Source organism: Alosa pseudoharengus, unplaced genomic scaffold, assembly GCF_046254945.1.
Source record: "Alosa pseudoharengus isolate Yale_2024_CS ecotype anadromous, Long Island Sound unplaced genomic scaffold, YU_APseudo_1.1 YU_APseudo_1.1_scf_19, whole genome shotgun sequence".
Lineage (NCBI taxonomy): Eukaryota > Metazoa > Chordata > Actinopteri > Clupeiformes > Clupeidae > Alosa > Alosa pseudoharengus.
In genome coordinates, this window is record NW_027468657.1 from 16,664,446 (window position 1) to 16,684,933 (window position 20,488).

At 43.7% G+C, this 20,488-nt stretch overlaps 1 protein-coding gene across 3 annotated transcripts in view; it reads left to right on the forward strand.

Annotated features, from left to right (window-relative positions):
* Positions 1-8,444: 8,444 nt before the first annotated feature.
* The window catches only part of pkp3b (plakophilin 3b), a 52,299-nt gene continuing 40,255 nt past the window's right edge, over positions 8,445-20,488 (forward strand). For all 3 annotated transcript variants that reach the window (XM_076291876.1, XM_076291875.1, XM_076291877.1), the window contains exon 1: positions 8,445-8,844. In XM_076291876.1, coding sequence (XP_076147991.1) covers positions 8,619-8,844 — 226 coding nt within the window. In that variant the 5' untranslated portion in view covers positions 8,445-8,618. The remainder of the gene's footprint in view (positions 8,845-20,488) is intronic.

Consider the following 20,488-nt stretch of genomic DNA (forward strand, 5'->3'; position numbering starts at 1 on the left):
TTTCTAGGCTAATTCGCTCAGACTATCTAGCTGGAAACGGCATTCATGAGCGCATCTCCGTGCCTGCTTTAATCATGGCTCGAGTCTGTCACTTACCAGCCAATAATAAAAAAAAACAAGGAATAAAGAAAGGGGCCATAATAGCCAATCAGGAAATATCACCTCTGTAGCTGGCTAAGATTGAACGCAACAACCAATGAAAATCGTTCACATGATTCTTCCGAGTGTTTCGTTGTACCTGCACACACATACACTGTGGATTGTGGAATCACTTTGAGCATAGAGTAAGTCGTCCCCTGTTTAATGTTACAAGTAGGGTTAGATGCTTTTAGCATAATAATAGCACAAAGGGGCTCATTACTCCTGGGAGTGTGAGGTACCAAGATGCTTGTGTTCAGGTAAGGGCACATTTCACCTGCATCATTATATTTAATCAATGAACTGATAGAATGGACATTTGTTGTTTGTTTGTTTGCTGTGTCTAAAGTTATGTGTGTATGGCTCTTTGGGTGACGCGTTGCGTTTGAAAAATCCGCTATATAAATAAACACTTTCTTACTTACATGAGATCTGCAGTACTGATATGAGAGGCAACAGAAATGTGAATGAACAGTGTCACCCACTTTGCAGTTGTCCCCAGACATTACTCATCACTCTTTACGAGAGTCAGATGAGTCAACTCTTTGTCGCTATCAATTTATCTGTTTAGTGTTTGACTTGCTGTTCCCATTTGGAATTCAACCCATGTACATCTGGGGGGTCAGTCCAGGGCAGAGGTGTAAAAGTCCGACTTCAGGAAGTAAAAGTCCTGTCAAATACTGTATTTATTCCAACCATTCACTTAATCAGCTGATTCTAAGTAGCATAACTCCTTAGCCAGATAGATGTGCTAATTAGTGAAATCACCTGTGTTAACATCATAGGTAGAACCAATTCATGGTAGGACTTTTACTTTCTAAAGGGCAGTTCACACCAAGAACAGTAACTAAAATGATAATGGCAAAAAAGTATTATCTTAGCTAATATTGACGACGTCCACACATAAACTATAGCGATAACGACATAATGATAACGTTGGGGATCACTTTCAGACCATTTTTTAAAATGATAAAAAGCTGACAGCCAATCAGAATGCAAATTTTAGCCATCATATTAATCAACACCAGGCACGTGCAGGGGGGGGGGCTATGGGTACCTGAGTACCTGCCCCTTTGCCTACGAATGTCCAAAGTGCCCTTTTGAGTTGCCATTTAAATGATCAGTGCTTCCTAAAATGAACATATAAAACTGAATGTACAGAAGTAAAGTTGGTAGCCTTGTTACCTGCGCTGCTGCAGGTAGGTGACATCATAGGCTATCAATGTCACCTTTCACATTGGCCTGCCTGCAAGTACTCCACTTTGTCTCTGGCAGTAGGCTAGTTTACACAAGCAACTCCTGGAGGCACTAGCAGTAAGCAGGCAGGTAGGCTGTTATGAAATGGGCTCCCTACTTCATCTTCCCATAGACCAGTGTTACAGTTTTTCACAACTGTTTACACACATTTTCAAAACTCGGTGTCTGTTTTTCAAAACTCTACTCACAAAACCCACAATTGCTCACACAAAATGCAAAATGCCTCAAATGACACACAACATTCAAAATGTCATAAACACATCTCGCAAACATTCGCCTCACATTATCAACGTTTTTGTCATAATATTATATTTTGGATACATCATGTACTGACTGCTGCTCAAAACCTGAAGCTCTTCTGTCTTTCACGGGCTTCTATGCATATTTTCATACGAGTGAAAGTCATCTACAGAGAGAAGTTGAAATAGACAATGTAAGCAATATTGAAACCAAAAATAGTGATTTTCCCAAATAATATGCTGTTGTGAATACAGTATTTTACAGCCAACAAGAAAAAAGGAAGCAAAATACAATGACCACCACTGAGTATGTAAATGGAGTTTTGAAAAAGCTGATTTTGCCAAAGACAGAAATGACTGTATTTTCACATTTTGACATTTGAGACAGGCTACAGTGCACACACATTATAGATATACATAGTGCCATTACTACTTAAAGTAGAGCATTTAAGACAGATAAGGGACAGGACAGACAACAAAAGACAGGGCATAAGTATAGACTTGGAAGAGAGCACTGATTGTTATAAGGTAGAATATATAGAATTTAGCAGCAGAGGAAAATGCAAGAGTGCATTTCAGTTCAGTGTGAAAAATGTGCATCATGTTTTGTTGTTCAACAGTCTGAAAGGCCCTTAAAGCCAGACTTTTACACCTCTGGTCCCGGGTCATCAGCATGTCAGCTCCAGATAATGGGCTGTTGTTCACCCTGATTTATGTTGATAGATTTATGCCAATATTTGATAGATGCCTTATCAAACTGATTCAGGGGACATGCCATCTCTGATGTGCCGTCTCATTCTCATAAACAGCACTATGTGTGACTGTTAGTGTGCCAGACAGGTCATGTTTGTCAAGGTCACATTTGCCAAGTTTGACAGGTTCAGGTAAGGTATCATGGCACTATTGTGCAGACAAGCTAATTACAGTGTCACTCTCACAATGGAGGGAAGTTATACTGTGCCCACAGGACAAATGTGTCTGCACCTTCCTCAGGTTGGTATGTGAATAAGTGTGTGTGTGTATATGTGTTTGTGTGCGTGTGTGTGCGTGTGCATGCGCACCTTTGTGGCTGTGAGTATGTTTGTGTGTGTGTGTGTGTGTGTGTGTGTGTGTGTGTGTGTGTGTGTGTATGTGTGTGTGTGACATCCATCACACTAGCATGATAAAGCGCTGAAAAAGGAGTGCCTGAGAGGGAGTGAGTGAGTCAGTCCTCACACATACTCCTACTCTCTCTCTCTCTCCCCCCCTCACACACACACTCACACACACACTACTCCTCATCCTCCCTGTCCTTACCTCCTCTCTCCCTGCAAGGCGGGGTGATTGGGCGGGGATACACACACACACACACACACACACACACACACACACATACAGTACAAAGGACACACACACTCACAGAGAGAGAGAGAGAGGACATACACTCACACACAGAGCAAGCACATACCACCTCTTCCTTCTGTAGTAGGACAGAGTTCTCACTAAAATCAGAGAGAGAATGAGAGACTAGCAGGGACAAGAGTGAGAGAAAAAAAACTGAAATACAGCTGGTGAGAGAGAGAGAGAGAGATAGAAAGAGAGAGATAGAAAGAGAGAGAGAGAGAGAGAGAGAAAGAGAGAGAGAGAGAAAGAGAAAGCGAGTGGGAAGAGAACACAGTGAGTGAGTGTGAGTGAGAGACAGAGAGAGAGAGAGAGAAAAAATCAAATTACAGCAGAAAGTCCATCATTACAGAGGAACCAGAAGAACCACAGACCCGCCGAGGAACCAGAAGCACCAATCACAGCAGACCCACGGCCCACAGCGGAACAACAGAACCAAGGAACCCAGAGTTGCTGCAGCTGTTTCCTCTCTCATGGTGAGTAAGTGCCCTTCCTCTGGCCCCTGTGGGGGCTCCTCTCTATCAAGTGGTCCAGCGTCTGCCGAGTCCACAGGGGATGATTTCACCCGTAAGTTTGAGATGATATCTTAAGATAAGTGACGGTGTAATTATGTGAGGGGGACGTGAGAATAAACGGGCTTTAATGTGGCTCGACTGTTGAAATTGCATTTACAAAGGAGTAGAAGAGCTGGGCAGCTGGAGAATGTGTGTTGTGTCCTCCCTCTCTCTCTCTCTCTCTCTCTCTCTCTCTCTCTCTCTCTCTCTCTCTCTCTCTCTCTCTTTCTTTCTCTCTCTCTCTTTCTTTCTCTCTCTCATTCTCTTTCTCTCTCTCGATCCCTGTCTGTCTCAGAGTCAGCCCAAGCCCTGATGGGGTACTAAGCAGAATTTGATTTGGGCGGTCCCCTACCACCTTATCGCCACTTATAATATTGAATATTGTTAATTCTTGATCATTCACATCACTGGCAGTTCTATATTATAGCCTTTATATCTTTTATATATTATAACTAAGTAGTTATTAAAATATTTTGTCATTTGAATATTTCATATTGAGTTTTTTTTTACTTTTTAACACGGTGTGTAAGTCTTAGGTGCCTTTTACTTTCAGAAGGAGAGTCATTTGTTTCTGTGTTTTACTTGGAAATTAGGTGTGCATGGTGTATTACTTGAAAATTAGGTGTGCATGGCCTAAGGTAATGAGGATATAAGTCATGATGTGTGCTATTTCATATCTCGAAGAGAAGCTTTCTTTGATCGCAGAGGAGTCTCATGCAATCCCTTACCAAAAAGAAGCTTATGGAAGTGTACTGTTGGTATACTTAATTTAAACTAAAATGATACTTGATTTAGTATATTAAAAAATATATACTAAATTGAACTATACTTAAAGGTTGTATCAGCGATTGCAGGCCCAAAAAAGCATCTCTGCATCTCTGTAGGCAGCCTAGGCTCCGAGATCTGTACACAAAAATGATTGCTACCAACAAGGGTTGGCAACCCACTCAAAGGCAAAATAAAGTGTTTCAACCAATAACCGAATAGATGTGCGTTTAGGAGAGTTATAATTGCACGGGAGAGAGGGGGAGGGAGTAGCGAGCTAGAAGTGACGTATCCCCGCTATCGCTGATACAACCTTTAAGTCTTTATGCTTTGGCATCCAATACAATATTTGGAAGCACATTTTGATTTATAAAGAAAACATGTTCTTTATTCAGATTATGTGTTGTGAATTGTTGTATGTGTAGTCCACTGGTTGTGTTTATATTAGTGAATTTTAAGAATACTTAAATGAATAAAAGTATGCTTCAAGTATAAAAATAGGTAACACTTTATTTTAAGGTTCACATGTTAGCCACCAATACATACCTAATTAATACCTGTATTAGTGACTTGTAAGGCATGTGTTAGGCAACATTAACCATTTGTTAGGTGTGTATTCACAAATTTCTTGTTCATGACGAATTAGGCCTTTATTATTGATATAATCTTAATAATGACCTTGTAAGCCTTGATCTCTACATACTAATTAGTAGTCAGTACCAAAATAGAATATGCATAACCTACTTGTATATTGTCTGAATAAATCCCAAATAGTAGGAGAACAGTTGTAGAATAAGCAAGTGTATGGCTCAACCTCATTGCTGCATTTCACTGCCCAGGTTGCTATGTGAAATAGCACTTAATAACTGGGAGATTGGCTCCCATTCTAAAGTGGAAACTGGTTCCTTGGCAGCAAGCACATTATCATCAGTAATACCTCTGCAGTATGTACTTATTAGTCATGATATGTCAAAATACGGTCCCTGTTCTAAAGTAGAGGCTGGGAGGGTGTTAACAATAGAAAGAAGATGAGAAAAGTGACAGCACTGACAATGTTTATTTAACAAGTTCTGTAAACATGTTACATTGTACTCTCAATGAGCTCACAAAGCACAAAAAGACTAGCAAAAGCTCGTTTTAACTAGAACTGACAGGATAAAAACACGTCTTTTAAACAAATAAAAAGGGCAAAAGAATTGTCATTCAACACATCTGTGGTGGTCTTCTTTGAAACGGGACCCACCTACCACATATCAAAAACTTGTACACAGCAGGCCTATTTGCCTGAAAACTACAGTAGCAGTAAAGAAATCACACAAAAGAACATTTGCTATTTACTTGCCAGAGTGGACTAGTATTTTATCAGTATTGGGAGAAGGTATTGCTAGTCTTTTTGTGCTTTGTGAGCTCATTGAGAGTACAATGTAACATGTTTACAGAACTTGTTAAATAAACATTGTCCCAGCCTCTACTTTAGAACAGGGACCATATTTTGAATGAACAATGTGCACTAGCAATGTATTAAGGGTAAAGAATGTCTGTATTGACCAGGAGTTATAGTCTAGACTGTTCCCATCATATCATTTTTAATAATAATAATGCCTGACTTTAGAAAATGGAACCAATTCATGACTAATAAGTACATTCTGCAGAGGTATTACTGAAGATAATGTGCTTGCTACCAAGGAACCAGTTTCCACTTTAGAATGGGAGCCAATCTCCCAGTTATTAAGTGCTATTTCACACAGCAACCTGGGCAGTGAAATGCAGCAATGAGGTTGAGCCATACACTAATACAGGTATTAATTAGGTATGTATTGGTAGCTAACATGTGAACCTTAAAATAAAGTGTTACCTAAAAATAATACCTGAATGGAAACCTAGTATACTTTAAAAGTCAGATGCAGTCCATGTAAAGAAAACTTACAAGTATACTTGCAGTATAAACAACTTTCCACTTATAGTTTACTAAGGGATATATTTTTCAGTATAAGTATATATTGGTAGTGGGCAGCAGAGGCTCAGGAGGTAGAGTCGTCCAGGAACCAGAAGGTTGCAGGTTCGAGCCCAACTCCTGACAAGACGCTTAACCCCAAAAGTGCTCCCGATGTGTAGGTTGGCGAATTGCATGGCAGCCTGCGCCATCGGTGTGTGAGTGTGTGTATCAATGGGTGAATGTGAGATATGACATTGTAAAGTGCTTTCAGTGCTTGGACGAATGGAAACTAACTGTATATCCATTTTCACAACCTGTAAACCTTGTCACCATCACCTCCGTTTTAGTGAGGTTAAAAAACGGCTTGACTCTAACAGAGTATTTAGTGTAGCTATGCAATTAGATGATATAGGCTACAGTCATCAAGGGTAACATCCAGGCCTCCACGAAAAATAGGATTTTATTAGGTCGAGGGAGCAAGTGAGTAGTCGAATGACAATTTTCTCATTGGCTACTCTGCATAGCGGGAAAATTGTTTACTGTCTCTGGGACCAGTTGGACCCGGAAAAAGTATTATCGGCACATTATTGCATCACGACTAAACAACCGCATAGGGTGGTCCGGCTCTGGTCTGTCTGTCTTCCTCTGATGTCAGAGGGAGGTATGGCACTGCCGTGTCCTCTCAATCTCCCTCCTGTGTAGAGATTCCAGTTAGACACCATAACAAGAGGCATCCACAGAATTAGAGAGAGGAGAGGCACATGGTCGAAGGAAAAGTCTGTGTGTGTGTGTGTGTGAAGGCAAAGGAAAGTGTGTGTGTGTGCGTGTGTGTGTGTGTGTGTGTGTGTATCTGACAGGCCAAATATGAGAGTTATTGCAGCAGATCACTGGAGCATGCTTATACATCAGGACAAGCCCATTTAATAAGGCATCGAGTTTAACGCAGGGAGACCAGACGTTTGACATACGGCTCAATCAATGCCCATCGTCCATTACAGAGCTCGCTGACTCAGAAACTGCACCGTACACACACGCACACACACACACACACACACATACATACAATACAGACACACGCACACACACACACACACACACAGCAAAACATAGGAAAACCCTACAGTAAAAGCATGCGGAGAGCTGTCAGTCACACAGTAAAATGTGTGGTTATGAATGGTTATTCAACATGTTCAGGTTATGCACTAGATCTGATGCAGGTCAAACTTACAAACTGTACATTTCTGGCACACCCGGGTCTGTGTAAAACTGAAAGTCCAAAGTGTTTACGTAATAGTTCATGTAATCAAACAACTCACTGTTTTCGAACTGATTTTGTATGACAGTTCTATGAGGGCTTGATATCTTGATTACATGCTTGACTGCCTTCTCATATAGTGGCTAAATGTCAGACGGCCCATTCAGATTGTTTAGTGCTTATTACTGTCTGTGACAGTAGCCTCTGACAGAGTGTAGTCAGGATTATTGTTGCAAGGAGGATGCTGGCGTTTCCATGTCCCAGAGGAATTTGAATGTTATCGGAGAACTGCCCTAAAAGTTACATTGACAACAAACAGTTATTATGACATGTAATATAAAAAGTGTTTTAGGACCTTAATAATTAACATTTGTGGCATACAATATCTAGGCTATCATTGGGTTCATAAATGCATACAAAAACTGCTAAATAATAACAAACTCATGAATATTTTCCAGTTTGTTTCCAACGAGGATGACAAATGATCGACCTTCAGCCTTTCACCCTTCCTTGTAGTTTATTTAGGCAAATATAGTGGGTGTATGTTGCTGACAGCATGTTTTTTATGACTACAGATCATTTGCACACCCCTCTCATTCAACATTCCCTGAAGTCACTGTAACAGTGTCATTGCAGAGACCCAGTGTAGTTGCAAAGCCGCTGTTATCGACTCCTCCTCATTACTCACAGATTAAATGCAAGACGTGACCGTTTCATTTCATTTTGGCGACTGACCTCATACAATGCCCCGGACATTTTCTGTTTGTGAGTGTACCCAGGTAGCCGATCAATGACCGAGCGCTGACTCCGCCTTGGCCCGCCCCGGCTACTCTCATTGGAAGCCAGGCCAGAGGGGCCGGAAACTCGGTGGGGTATCGGGCTTTTGTGAGTCTGACTGCATATGACAAGACCGACGCGCAAAACGGATCAACTTTTCCTCTCTACCATTGTGGGATGCCACACCCCTGTCACCTTATAATGCGCTCGTCTTCGGAGACTTTCATGCATTGGCGCAAATAAGTCATTTCGCAAGGATTATTTTGGAATTTTACGTTGTTTTTTGTTTGTTTTTTTGCTTGTTAAATAACTTCATCATGAGTGCCGCTGTGGCCAACGACAGTTTCTTTCTGTCCGCTCTCCAGCCCAACAGCTCGGTCACCACGTACGCGGTCCCCTCCGACCACCAGCTTGGACACGGAGGCTCCGTGTCGGACGAAGCGGCGAAAGTCAAGCGGGTCCAACAGCAGGTCCAGATGCGACTAGCGGAGCGCTCGAGCGGCTCGCTGCCCCGGACAAGCACCCATCAGTACGGCACTGCAGGTACCTGTTGAATTCCTCAATGTCCAGCCTGTGCATTGCGCACATTTCACATGTTATTGACGATCGCTTTTACTTCAGCAGCATTTACTTTATTTAGCAGGTGTCTGTGCAATACATTCAAAACAACAACAAAGTTTACAGCAGTTTGATTGGAAACATTTTCTTCCAGAGTAAGTCAAGCGTGGTTGGGATCGGGTGAGACATGGAAAACCGTTATGTTTGCGGGCGAGGGAGGGACAGTGAGCTTGTGGTTAAGTTGAGCTACTTCTGTGCGCAATGCGTGACCAACTGGCTTGAGGCCAACGACGTGGGGTTTGTCAAGTCACGCAAAGTGCTTCACTGATAGCCTAGGTATGAAATTATGGATGACACTTTAGTCTACGTGAGGATAGTTTTACTGCAGATACACCACAAATGATGTAGACATGTAACAGCAAATGTAAACATTTGTTATACGAGTTTACCATTAACATTCATTGGTAAAGAAAGATATGCTTCATATTTTTCCCCATCGCAGGTCGGCCAGTAACACATTCTTTTTAAGTGAAAACATCCGTGTGGATTTCTACACAGATGTGTTGATTTCTACACAGATCTGTGATGGATTATAAGGTCTGATGAGGCAATCGTGAGAGAAAGTGAAGTGGGGGTGAAGTCACTGCCTCTCCCTTGGCTCTGTCAGACAGTGTGATGGCTGCATATCTTTCTCTGCTGACTGTGCTCCACTTCAGGCGAGTTTTATGGGTTTAGTTAAAGGGCCGAGGCAGTGCAGAGTCCTGTTCTTTGATCTGGGTCCAGTTTTGTGAATCAGGTGGTCAGTCAGGCCTACTGGCCAGCCAGCGACACACCTGCTGATTCCCACAAATGGACTTGTGTCCTGTTGGCAACATAGTAGAGGATTTACCCCCCCACCCCCCCCCCCCACACACACACACATAAAATTGTCATGAGAGAAGTCAGTCTGGCAAAGATGTCTGCTACATTTTGTCTTTGCTTGTGCCAACATTTCTACTTTTTTGGCATTACATGTAGTACATTGTACGTGATTTGATAAAAGGAATACTGAAGTATGTTATGCCAAATTGAAAAAGAGAGAGAGAGAGAGAGAGAGATTGTTATCAGATGTGAAATGCCCACTGAACCACTCAGTGTTATTATAGATGGAAGTGTGACGTTCCAGGTGTAAGAATGTGCGCGAGCATGGTGACTCAATTGACTCAATTACTATTCATTTGTGAACCACTTGTGAGGCCACCAAATAGCTTTTCAGCTCATCACTAATCCAAACGTGTAGAGAGAGGCCAGATGAGCTGAAATTGAGATTATAAAATAGAATATCAGCTGACTTCATGGGCCCACAGTGCAGTGGCAATGAATTAAATACTGTGATGGTGAGGCATGATAATTTAAATGAGACTGTCGTGTAGTCTCTGCTGGTGTATTCAGCACTGAGTTAAATGCTGTGATGGTGAGACATGATAATTTACATGTGACTGTCGTGTAGTCTCTCTCTGCTGGTGTATTTAACACTGAGTTAAATGCTGTGATGGTGAGACATGATAATTTACATGTGACTGTCCTGTAGTCTCTCTCTGCTGGTGTATTTAACACTGAGTTAAATGCTGTGTTAGTGAGACATGATCATTTACATGTGACTGTCCTGTAGTCTCTGCTGGTGTATTTAACACTGAGTTAAATGCTGTGATGGTGAGACATGATAATTTACATGTGACTGTCCTGTAGTCTCTCTCTGCTGGTGTATTTAACACTGAGTTAAATGCTGTGTTAGTGAGACATGATAATTTACATGTGACTGTCCTGTAGTCTCTGCTGATGTATTTAACACTGAGTTAAATGCTGTGATGGTGAGACATGATAATTTACATGGGACTGTTGTGTAGTCTCTCTCTGCTGGTGTATTTAACACTGAGTTAAATGCTGTGATGGTGAGACATGATAATTTACATGTGACTGTTGTGTAGTCTCTGCTGGTGTGTTCAGCACTGCTGCATATTTCAGTCTGCTGAGTGCAGTACAGGAGAGCTGACCTGAGGAGACTGGAGGGGGCCCTGGCCAGGTGTAATGATTATTTTTGTTTCATTCCGTTTTGCAGCAATGTTGTCATTTTGTCTGGAGCCTTTGCTTTACAGTATCTGTTGATCTTTTTTGCATGCAAAGCTATGAATTGTATTTAAAATTCAACTGAATCTATGATGTTCAGGTGATGATGGGGGATGTTCAGGTGGTGATGGGGGATGTTCAGGTGATGATGGGGGATGTTCAGGTGGTGATGGGGGATGTTCAGGTGATGATGGGGGATGTTCAGGTGGTGATGGGGGATGTTCAGGTGATGATGGGGGATGTTCAGGTGATGATGGGGATGTTCATGTGGTGATGGGGGATGTTCAGGTGGTGATGGGGGATGTTCAGGTGATGATGGGGGATGTTCAGGTGATGATGGGGGATGTTCAGGTGGTGATGGGGGATGTTCATGTGGTGATGGGGGATGTTCAGGTGATGAAGAGCAGGCAGGAGAGAATATAACGTTACTGCTCATGGGTCAACACGCCTGCTTGAGTCTGGCTGCTTTACTCAACTATGCACTATCTCAGACACAGTCCACCACATTCATTTGTATAGCACTCTCTTTCTCCTCTCTCTCTCTCTGTCCTTCTTTCGCTCGTTTGGTATTTTTCACTCCCTTCATCTTCCTCTCTCTCTCACCCTCTCTCTCTCTCTGTTTCTCTCTCGCTTTCACTTGTCAATTAAAAACTGCTTTATTGTCTTTTCTGATATAATGTTGTGAAAGTCAGCATCCCCTCTCTCTCTTTCTCTCCTTCTCTTCTCTTCCTCTCCTCCACTCTCTCCCTCCCTCTCTCTATTCTTTCTCTATTCTCTCTTTCTTCTCTCTCTCTTCTTCTCCTACACTCTCTCTCTCTCTTTCTGTCTTTCTCTCTCCCTCTCTCTGGTCCTCCTCCTCTCTTCTCTCTGCTCAGGTAGGCCAGGTAGCTGTGTATTTAACTGTGGGGGTTAACAGTCTGTGTCTTTCGCGCGGTAATCCCTAAATGATTATAGAGGAGCATTGTGTGTGTGTGTGTGTGTGTGTGTGTGTGTGTGTGTGTGTGTGTGTGTGTGTGTGTGTGTGTGTGTGTGTGTGTGTGTGTTAAACTCACACTGCTAGAGAGTGGCATTGTGTGTGTGTGTGTGTGTGTGTGTGTGTGTGTGTGTGTGTGTGTGTGTGTGTGTGTGTGTGTGTGTGTATATTTGTGTGTGTGTGTGTGTGTGTGTGTGTGTGTGTGTGTGTGTGTGTGTGTGTGTGTGTGTTAAACTCACACTGCTAGAGAGTGGCATTGTGTGTGTGCGTGTGTGTGTGTGTGTGTGTGTGTGTGTGTGTATATATGTGTGTGTGTGTGTGTGTGTGTGTGTGTTAAACTCACACTGCTAGAGAGTGGCATTGTGTGTGTGCTGAACACAGGAGAGCCGCACCGTCCCATGGGGCAGGGTATCACTTTTAAAACTCGACACTCATACACACACTCACACAGGTAGCCTGCACAAACACACACACACACACACACACACACACACACACACACACACACACACACACACACACACACACACACACACACACACACACAGATGCTTACCTATACTTATACACATGCACATACACACACAATGCACAAGCAGACCAAACACATACACAAAAACACACCCCCTCTCTCTCTTTTTCTCTCTCTCTCTCTCACACGTATAAACACACACACACACACACACACATACTCACACAGACACATTGACACACAGACACCCACACTCTTGAATCAGAAATTAGGATGCATTCAATCTCGGTCTTTTGTGTGAACGTAGTATACCTGTCTCCTGTCCCTCAAGGCATACTCTGTGACCTTTGACTCACTCTGTTGTCATGGCGATGAATGCTGCCAGCCGCCATTTAAATGTGAATGGGCCGAGTGCTTTCCTCCGTAATGGTGTATATCTCGGCCTGGACAACCTGTTTATCTGGACCGGGCATTCGTAGGACCCTGGGAAGACATTAAGCCAAAGTTGAATACTGGTTGCTCTGGTTGCCAAATGGACAGGGGGAGATTATCGCTGATGAAAGCGAAGCTGATCAGTTACCTTAATGTTATGGGGAAATGTAGCCAAAAGACGAGAGCTCTGCGATAGCGCATTAAGCTGATGTCCTCTTCAGCTGTGTTTTACACTCATTTTAACATATCAAGTATCAGACAAATATCTGACAAAGTATAATATATTGCTCTGTAATGAGTTATATGTAGGATATTATATGCTCTGTTTACACAGTAGCCATACAGGTTTAGTTGCTGTCAATAGACAAAATGGTGTTAAAGAGTTGAAATGATATAAAAATAGGACAAATAATAAGAAAGAAAATAATAAGATGTCTGGCTGTGGAATCATCCTCGTGGCTGTGTGTGAATCCTGGAGTGATCTGAAGGATTTATAGCTACAAGAGACTGTAAATCTCTCCTATAATATGATTACACAGCATGGTTTCTGTCTCCAGAGTGAGGACAAATAAACGTTTTAGAATTCTGTGTTAAAGGTTAGGAAGTTAATTATGGGCCTCAGGCATCATTGAGCTCACTGCAGTTTTAGAGCTTAAGGTAGAGTTTGAGAAATGCTGGGCATTTAACCTTTGAACCCTCACACACACACACACACATGAGAAATACTTGGCATTTAACCTCTGAACCCTTACACACACACACACACACACACACACACACACACACACACACACACACACAGGTTGGTGCCTTGAGCTATGTAGTCTTTTGTGCAGCTGTAAGTGTGTCCTTGACACTGACCACATGCCAACCATCACACACACACTCAGGGAATTCACTTGCTGAGCATGAATAGTGGGAAGCATACGTGGTGTAATGTTAAAACAGAGCAGGCTATGAGTAACTCTGTCCATGTAGGGTGTTTCTTTTGTCCCATAAGGGACCTATTGCCCCACAAAGTGTCAGATGCTGAGTCAGGTGTGTGTGTGTGTGTGTGGGGGGGGTGGGGGGGGGGGGGGGGGGGTGCTGAGCTGGTAAATTCCTATGGGACACTTCATCAGTACACAGCCCCAGCCCAGCCCTGTCCATTCACCTGCCTGCTCCGCCACGTCATCAACCAGCACTAGTGACACCACTCTCCAATCAGCAGGGACATTTAGCATCAATTTGACCCTCATTTGGCCCTAGTCTGGCCCTGAGGATGTTCTGATGTGGCCCTTAGGAGCCCTGAGGATGTTCTGATTTGGCCCTGAGGATGTTCTGATGTGGCCCTGAGGATGTTCTGATGTGGCCCTTAGGAGCCCTGAGGATGTTCTGATTTGGCCCTGAGGATGTTCTGATGTGGCCCTGAGGATGTTCTGATGTGGCCCTTAGGAGCCCTGAGGATGTTCTGATTTGGCCCTGATCCGACCCTGATCTGGTGTAGATTCAGCTGTTGATGATTAGCAGTTTTGCTATTTTTCCTCCAGTGGAATCCGGCTCACTTCTGCTTCTGATCCGGCTGGTATGCAGTGGTCAGCCATGTCAGTGAGTCATAGTCTTGTGATCATTCATTAATCCTGTGATGAATCTGAAGCAGACTGACCAGCAGGTCTGAAGTTCACTGTGCTTCTCTCACAGCATGATGTGTGATCTTCATGCTGTGAGAGATGACCTTCCGTGGTTACACAGCCGGTGACTTATCAGAGATTCAGCTGCTATTTTAGACCACAAAGACAACGTGTGGAGTATATCTCTGACAGCCTCTTTAAGGGAGACACCACACACACACACACGCACACACACACACACACAAACATCGGCACTCTTATTCACTCAGTCACTTACAAAGACAAACACACACACACACACACACACACATACAAACACACACACACACACACACAGCTCCAAATGTTACAGAGATATGAGTGTTGGCCTACAGACTAGACTCCAGCATCATCCTGAATCACTGTGATTATTGGTTCCATTATAGTTCTGTCTGGTTCCTTCCAGTTTTCCCCGGTTCTCTAGTTCCCACGCTGGTTCTCGATTGGAAAGTGAGATTTTATTTGACCAATAATGTGATGTTCCAGACCTGCTGGGTTATGTAACTTTAGCCAGCTGGTGCGATAATTGTGTGGTATGTACATTAAGCCTCCCTTAAAAGACACGCATGCTAGTTGGAAATGTTGCTAGTAGGCTTTATCTCTCTTGCTCTCTCACTCGGCTCCCAGTCCAAGGTGCTGCAAGTGGCGGGTTCGAGTTCAGGCTGAGTCGAGTGGTAGGACACACACAACACAGTTACATGAGGTCATTCATACCGATTGTGCTGAATTGTCATGAGGGGTCAGGAGGTCATGGAGCCATACAAGGAGAGGGATCTCAGAATGAAAGTAATATTGCATCACCTCCACAGACACATCATAGTACATCACTGCAATACCTCCATTGAGACACACCATTACACTGACAGTTCTCTGTAGGAGTTCTGATGCATAGACTTTCACTTTGTGGTTGTACTTCTGTTCATCTGTTATGTTTATCGTCAGGATTATCAATCTACAGTATGTGGTCAGACTAGCCCTTATCTGACCCTGGGCTGACCCTGAGTGGGTGTGGATCAGTCATTATTAGCCTCTGTGAGGCCTCTACAGTCATATTATTACAGCAGTTGTAACTTGCTAACATGCTAAGTATACACAGTAATTACATTTTTTCAAGAACAGATTTTATAATTACATTTTTATTTATTCACTTGGCTAATGCTTTAATCCAAAATGAGAAACAACATTGAAGTGACTTTGAAGTGCAATTTTGAGACCTTAGATATAGATCTGATGTGTTGCTTAATCTTTTCTGTGGAAGGAATGGTGAAAGAGCTGTGGTCTTCCTTTCCCACAACACCAGATATTTGAGGACGAACTCCAACTCAGCGGTCATTCTCTGTCTTTCCTCAAGTCCGTTCCCTTTGTCTGTTTACTCAAACCTTCGACATCTCAGTTTGAATAGTTTAGGGTATCATCTGAGACACTAGCCTGAATGTCATTCACACCAAGGGATGGATTCCTGTTTCAATAATTGCTCTAAGATAAAAAAAAAATTCTGGATAAGCCCACACAGTGAGATGGAATATGTTAAAGTTAAAGCTGACTGATATTTAGACACTTTTATCTAAAGTGACACATACTCGCAAAGGCAGGAATCAAACCCGGGTCGACTGATTGTGAGTTGATGATGTCACAGCTGCATGCCATTGGTTTGTAATATTAGTATCTTCAAGAGTCCCCATTAGTATGTGTTTTCCACACTCTAAATAAACATCATAAAAATATTCTCTAGCTCTCACCGTATGTATTCTCATTTACTTCAAATCTGTCAGTTTAACCTACAACATTTCTTTTACAATAACCAGTAAGCCACTAATCCGGGGTTGACAGCTTTTCTGAGTGCTCCAGTGAGCTTCAGCATCTTGAGACTTGCGAGATGATGAAAGCCAAAGAGAATCACAGAGAGCGTCATGGTTAGGCTACTTAACCATAGAAGCGCAAGTCCCTTCCCAGGAGCGGCATTGTCTGAGGGTGAATACCATAGAAATCCAGGGTTTCTGGAGCAAAGCTGCTTTCTTGTTGAGAGAATGAGGCTGCTCTGTTAAACAGGGTTGAGTCAGCACACCCAGAGAGGCTGTGGCCTGGGACCCGATGTGCCCTGACCACTGAATTAATAACGGACCACAAGCTCGCACTGGTTCCGGTTCTGGTTCTGACTGAAGCCCACCATGCACTGGCACTGACGTGAGTGTGGCGAACTCCACTAGTGCCAACGTTTGTTATAGATTCTGACTTAGATTCTGTTGATTCTATTTCTATTTCTGTTCTATTATTATTACACACCAGTAATGAACCCCTTCTCCACCACCTATTTCAATTATGATTGGTCTCACTTCACTTCAAATCCACTGTTTATCAAATACTTGTATGTTGAAGATTTTGGCGCCATACTAGTGATATGTTCACAGATCAGATTATATACTTCCACCAGTGTCTTATACATACTCGAATGTCATTTAGTTTCTGAACAACAGTCCTCCATCATATTCACTTGTACCTTCAGACAAAACACTAGATGACTAGTTAGTGGTTAGTGAGTGGCAGAAAATGGCCATGCTGTGTGTGTGTGTGTGTGTGTGTGTGTGTGTGTGTGTGTGTGTGTGTGTGTGTGTGTGTGTGTGTGTGTGTGTGTGTGTGTGTGTGTGTGTGTGTGTGTGTGTGTGTGTGTGTGTGTGTGTGTGTGTGTGCGCGTGTAGCTTGCTACGGGGGTTTGATTTCCTCCTCTATCTGGGCCAGACTGAAAACAAATAAGTGGTGTCCTGAGAGTCTTGCCTGCATTCCTGACCGGGCCCCTGCTACGCTGCTGCGTTGCTACGCTGTTCTCTCAGAGGGCTTCAGGTCCTGTCTAATGAACCTGAAGACAAAGAGAGAGAGAGGGGGCTTTCATATGAAGTGAGCACGCTACATTACACTACAGGACCTGGAGCAGAAGCAGATGTTTTTAACGTTAGGTGTATTCTCTCTCTCTCCTCCCTCTCTCTCTCTGACATTATAAATCTTTTTATCTCTCTCTCTTTCTTTCTCTCTCTCTCTCTAACACCCCCTCTCTCTGACATTATAAATCTCTCTCTCTCTCTCTCTCTCTGAAGTCCCCTGTCTCTCACTGTAGTGGTCTCTCTTGCTCTCTAATTCTCTCCTCCTTTTTCTTTGTCTCTTCCTGTCTTTAAGTCTTTGTTTTTTCACTCTTCCTCTCTTCCTTTAAAGTCAAAAGTTCCCTCTAACTTCCTCTCCCTCTCTCTCTTTCTCTCTCTATCTCTGTCATTCCCTCTCTCTACCTCAATCTCTCTCTCTCTGCCCCCCCCCTCTCTTTCTCTCTCTCTCTCCCTCTCAGAGCATTCCACACCCATCCACACCCTGATCCAGCAGCTGCAGTGGCTAAGCCTTAACTACCACATAGCATTTATCCCTGCTCTGGCTTTGATCCGGCTCTGATCCGGCTCAGTTCTGGCACAGATATGGCCCACATCTGGCCCACAACCCCTCCCCACACAGGCTGCCACAAACCCTAACTGCCACTTAGCTTTCATCCCATCTCTTCCAGAATGTTCTCTTCCTTCTCCTCCGCCCAAAGCCACTCTGTCTCTGTGGACGTCTCCCGGCTGGCCTCCTGCTTCCCTCCCTGCACTTTTCTCAGCTTTTCACACGCCAGGATCCGGTCAGAGTTGGGGTTGGTGGGGGTGGGGTTTGGGTTGGGTGGTGGGGTTGGTTAAGGGTGGGGGCCTCGCCTCCCTGAAGTAAAAAAAACAAAAAAGATATTTTGTGTTTGTGTATTGAGTCTTAGGCGAGCTTTGGGTCCCCTTTTAATTTTAGGTCACAATGAAGTCACCCTCACATGGTCTTCATTCAGGGAGGATGTTTATGTAAGGGAAGGGCACAGAGGGGAAGACAGGAGAGGAGAGGAAGATAGAGGAGTGGACAAGAGAGCAAAGGAGAGGAGAGGAGGAGAGGAAGAGAGGAGTAGGGGAAAGGACAGAAGGTGAGAGAAAAGGAGAAGAGTGGCGGAGAGGAGAGGAGGTGAATATGGTAGAGTAGAGGAGAGGAGGAGAGGGGGGAGTTGAGGGGAGGGGGGAAGAGAGCAGAGGAGAGGAGACGAGGGGAGGGGAGGGGGGAAAGAGAGCAGAGGAGAGGAGAGGAGAGGAGACGAGGGGAGGGGGGAAAGAGAGCAGAGCAGAGGAGAGGAGAGGAGAAGATAATATAAATGCTGAAGGGAGGAGAGCATATCTCAGATAAGCACATCTCAAATGTTCATTAAAAAAGAAAGAAAAAAAACGGTAAAAAATGACATCACAAGAGGCTGGGAAAAAATCAAAAGCCAAACTGCGATCCCCAGAGGCCTTCGTGTCCAGAAGTTCAAAACATGTTGATACCCTATGGTTGATACTCGCTTCTGAGCTTCTCCATGGAAACGAATCCACACAAACACAAGCTGCCAGCTTTAGCACCAGGAAAAGAGGAAATATCTGCTCTGATAGGCTATTAAGGAAGCATGATCACTATGTAGTCGTTCACTTAAGAGCGTTGGCTTTAGGGTTCAATGACACGCATGTACTGTACACGAGATCTGAGGAGAAGGATGAGAAAAGGGAGGATGAGTCTGGGTTAAAGATCAGGGCAGCAGGGCAGATTTAAGATCATCCATAAAAACAGGCTTCACTGCTCTGTTATAATCTGTGTGTATTTTCTCTCTCTCCATTGGTCAGCATTTTGTGTGAGTAAACCTTTTGACTGAGTCTGGAGTCTGTCTGCTCTTTATCAACTCTCCAACAGGCTCACACACGCACGGCCATCCATTACCACTCACTGGCCTGTTCACTCTCTCACAACAAGACATGCCTTCCAGATCTCGCCTATAAGCGATAATTTCTGTAGGCACGCATGTATGTATGTATCAATATAATATGTGTATGTATGTATGTATGTATGTATGTATGTACACTATGTATTTGTATATTATGTATGTATGTATGTATGTATGTATGTATGTACAGTATGTGTGTGTGTGTGTGTGTGTGTGTGTGTGTGTGTGTCATCTGGGGATTTAGAAAGAATTGACTTGGCCAAGGCACTTTCTTCCGTGGAGGTCATCAAACATCTGTAGGCCACATTTTCAGTACGAGCGTTGCTCTGGAGGCTTTGGTCCCTACTCTTACTAAGGAGTTAAACACCCACTCTAGAGCCTGTTATGATGCAGAGGGCCAAGGGGTAGGCCCAGCCCAGTCACACACACACACACACACACACACACACACACACACACACACACACACACACACACACACACACACACACAGACACACACACACACACACATAGACAGACACTCTTGCCAAAGGGTTAAAGACCAACACACACACACACACACACACACACACACACACACACACACACACACACACACACACACAGACACGCACACACCCACACAGAGAGAGAGAGAGAGAGAGAGAGAGAGAGACTTTCCACAGTCAGCTCCTGTCTTGGCCCTGGACATGGTACAGCCTAATTACTCGTACTGAATATGTCCAGTCTGGCCTGTTGTGTCCAGGTTGTGGTTTTTCAGGTCTCCTCTACCCTGCTAGCCACTGTAATTAAGCTTTGGGTAGAGTTACACGTTCACTCTTATCATCTGCATTAGACCTCACCACAATGACGCTTGTTCCAGGAGATCCCCCCCCCCCCCCCCCGCCTGCCCTTTCTCTGCCAGCCACGCTACCCACCCTTCTGCCCAGTGTCACGTCCAGCAAGGCATGGGGCCATTGTAAACAGCTCCTTCCTGTATCCTCTACTCTAGTAATTAAGGAGCTCTTCTGTCTTCTGGATCATTAGTTAGCTCCTTATCGGCTGGCTCTGTAAGGTTAATTCTAGAATGGCACAGCCTGCCAATACAACCTTCATTAATCTATATTGTTGTTAAAAGACGTAAATTCCCTGGTGTTGTTGGGAAATCATGATGATTTCTTCATTGTGTGTGTGTGTGTGTGTGTATGTGTGTGTGTG